A 2529-nucleotide genomic window follows, 5' to 3' on the forward strand; every position below is an offset into this window, starting at 1 on the left:
GGGGGGGGGGCTCTGCCAGGAAGGGGGCCCGTGGGATGTGTTTCCACTGCCTTCCTCCAAGCAAGGACTCCCAGGAAGGGAAGACGCCCCTGGCCCAACTGCCCCGGAACTCCAACCTGCACGCTCACCTCTCTCCACTCCCCACACTGCCCCCCTCCCCGACTATCAGGTATCTTAAAGCAGAAAGCCCGAGAGCAGGGCCTCTCCCCCTCGGACGGGGCAAGCCACCCTGGGCCTCAGTCAGAAGGAAACCAGGGCATGGCCGGAACTGCAAGGCAAGCCGCAGTTCAGCTCCCGGGACGCCCGTCCCTCGCACAGCGACCAGGGTCAAAAGGTGCACAAGGAAAGAAAACAGACCGTCTCTTTCTAAATCAGAGGACGCTGCTCTGGGTGGGTGGGAGCTGGAGAGGACACCTAGTGGTGACTGACACCACATCTGCTGGAGAAAACAGGAATGTGGCCTGAGCACGTCGGAAAACGTTTTTGGCCACTCCTGAAAACTCCATAGTGCTTCCTGCTCAAAGGAGCCAAAGGGAGGAGGGGAGGGGGGAGCCCCCCCCCAGTCACTAGGAGACCGCTCCCCATATGCATGAAATGCTCTTTCTCTTCTGTAAGCTGATGTGGAGGGGGAATCCCCCCAAAATAATTTTTTCTGCCGCTTCTGACAGAGTGATATCGTTTTATAAAAAGAGTTCACAGCGGAGCTCTCAAGACCGACGCCTGCCCATCCTGTGGCTGCTCGAGAATGCAGACGTTTACAAATGGGTTCCAGACGCAGATAAACCAACACGCCTTGTTTGCTTGTGGGGAGATGGCTGGTCGGCACTTTGGCTCCCTGCGGGCCAGTGCAGCTCACGGGAGCTCAGAGGATCTGGAAACGGAGGACGGGGAGGCCGGAAATTGCTCCCTGCTTCTGGGAGCTCCTCAAAGGCCTCGCAGCCGCTTTTCTTACTTCCCACGAAAAGGAGACACAGGCAGAGCCGCCTCCTGGGGGTGCAGCCACTGGCCGCTCCAACTGCAGACTCCTGTTGACAAGGGCAAGTAACCCGGAGGACCAGTGCCTCTCTTGATTTCTCTGCAGTCTACCTGGAGCCGGTGCCGGGGGCAAACGCTGCCATCTCGCTTCCTCCCAGTGTTCCAGACAGCAGGAGAGAAAGGAGCTGTCAGTGACGCCCCGCTCTCCGGTCTGCTTCTGCCCCGGGCAGATCTCCCTCCCCTTCCCCTGCTGGAGGAAAGCCAGCCAGCCAGCCAGCCAGCCAGCCAGCCAGCGGGGGACCTGGGGAAAGGTTTTTCCAAGGCCCTCCATGCACAGACGGGCCCTTACCTTCAAAGGCAGCAAAGAGCGGGAAGAGGCCGAGGAACATGACCGGCTGGAGGTGGAACATGGTGTCGATGGGATTCTGGAGCCCTGTGGGGGGGAAGAAGGGGAAGAGAAGGCAGGGGGTGGGAGAGGCCGGGGGGGGGGACACGCACACACACACCAGGAGCACCGGGCCCCTCCCACCCTGCTCGGCCACGCACCCAACTCCTCCTTCTGCAGGAGCATCTGTGTGAGGGTCCAGCGGACGCCGCCCAAGAAGGAGGCCCCCAGCACCAGCAGGAAGCCCTCTGCCTCGAACTGCGTTGCCCGGTAGGTGAAGAGGAAGAGGCCGCCGGCCACCAGCAGCACCACCAGCACCAGCGCCGCCCTCTGCGGGGGGGGAAGAAGAAGAAGAGATTGGATTCAAACCTTGCCGCCCTTCACTACCTGAGGGAGCCTCAGAGCAGCTCACAAACTCCTTTCCCTTCCCCTCCCCACAACAGACACCCTGTGAGACAGGTGGGGCTGAGAGGGCTCTGTTTTCAAGCACAGCTCTGAGAGAACTGTGGCTTGCCCAAGGTCATCCAGCCAGGTGCAAGCGGAGGAGTGGGGATTAGAGTCCGCGCACTTAACCACGACACCAAACTGGAAAGGAAAGGAGGGAGGAAGAGGCAGGGAGGCCCCCAACCCCTCCTGCTGCCACCCCCCGCCACTCACCGGCTCCTCCAGCTTGAAGACCAGTGAAAAGAAGAGAATGAAGAGCACGGCTGAGGACTTGGTCATCGTGTAGCTGCGGGGAAGGAAGGAAGGAAGGAAGGCCGACTGGGGGTCAGCGTGGGAGGGCGAGGGGCCTAACATCCCCCCCCCAACCGACTGACTGATGGTGGGACTCACAGGGAGATGGTGATGTAGAGGAAGCTCCAGTTGCTGAGGCCCACGTCCAGGGCGGTGGAGAGGGCTGCAGAGAGACAGAGGGAGGGGGAGGGAGGCGGGAGAGAAGGCTTGCCAAGCTCCAGGCGGGGGCTGGAGGGCCCCCCCCAATCACCAGCGGTCTCCAGAGACCCCCTTCCCTTGGAGGAGGAGGAGGAGGAGGAGAGGGCAGCCCACCCAAATGCAGAGAAAGGAGGGGGCCTGTTGGGGGGGGAGGGTTGGGTCGGGACCCACCGGCGGGCGCCACCCTGCGCAGGTAGCCGGGCCAGGGCAGGAGCGGGGCCCGCGGGCGCCTGGGG

General features: G+C 62.3%; 1 protein-coding gene across 1 annotated transcript in view; it reads right to left on the reverse strand.

Annotated features, from left to right (window-relative positions):
* The window catches only part of SLC35C2 (solute carrier family 35 (GDP-fucose transporter), member C2), a 3736-nt gene extending 1207 nt beyond the window's left edge, over window positions 1-2529 (reverse strand). Inside the window, exons 1-5 of the mRNA XM_015408426.1 lie at window positions 2465-2529; window positions 2195-2258; window positions 2018-2090; window positions 1522-1690; window positions 1325-1408 (exon numbers count right to left, since the gene is read on the reverse strand). Of these exons, the coding sequence (XP_015263912.1) occupies window positions 1325-1408; window positions 1522-1690; window positions 2018-2083 (319 nt within the window). The 5' untranslated portion in view covers window positions 2084-2090; window positions 2195-2258; window positions 2465-2529. The remainder of the gene's footprint in view (window positions 1-1324; window positions 1409-1521; window positions 1691-2017; window positions 2091-2194; window positions 2259-2464) is intronic.

This window comes from Gekko japonicus, unplaced genomic scaffold (genome assembly GCF_001447785.1).
Source record: "Gekko japonicus isolate JY-2015 unplaced genomic scaffold, Gekko_japonicus_V1.1 scaffold784, whole genome shotgun sequence".
NCBI classification, from domain to species: domain Eukaryota; kingdom Metazoa; phylum Chordata; class Lepidosauria; order Squamata; family Gekkonidae; genus Gekko; species Gekko japonicus.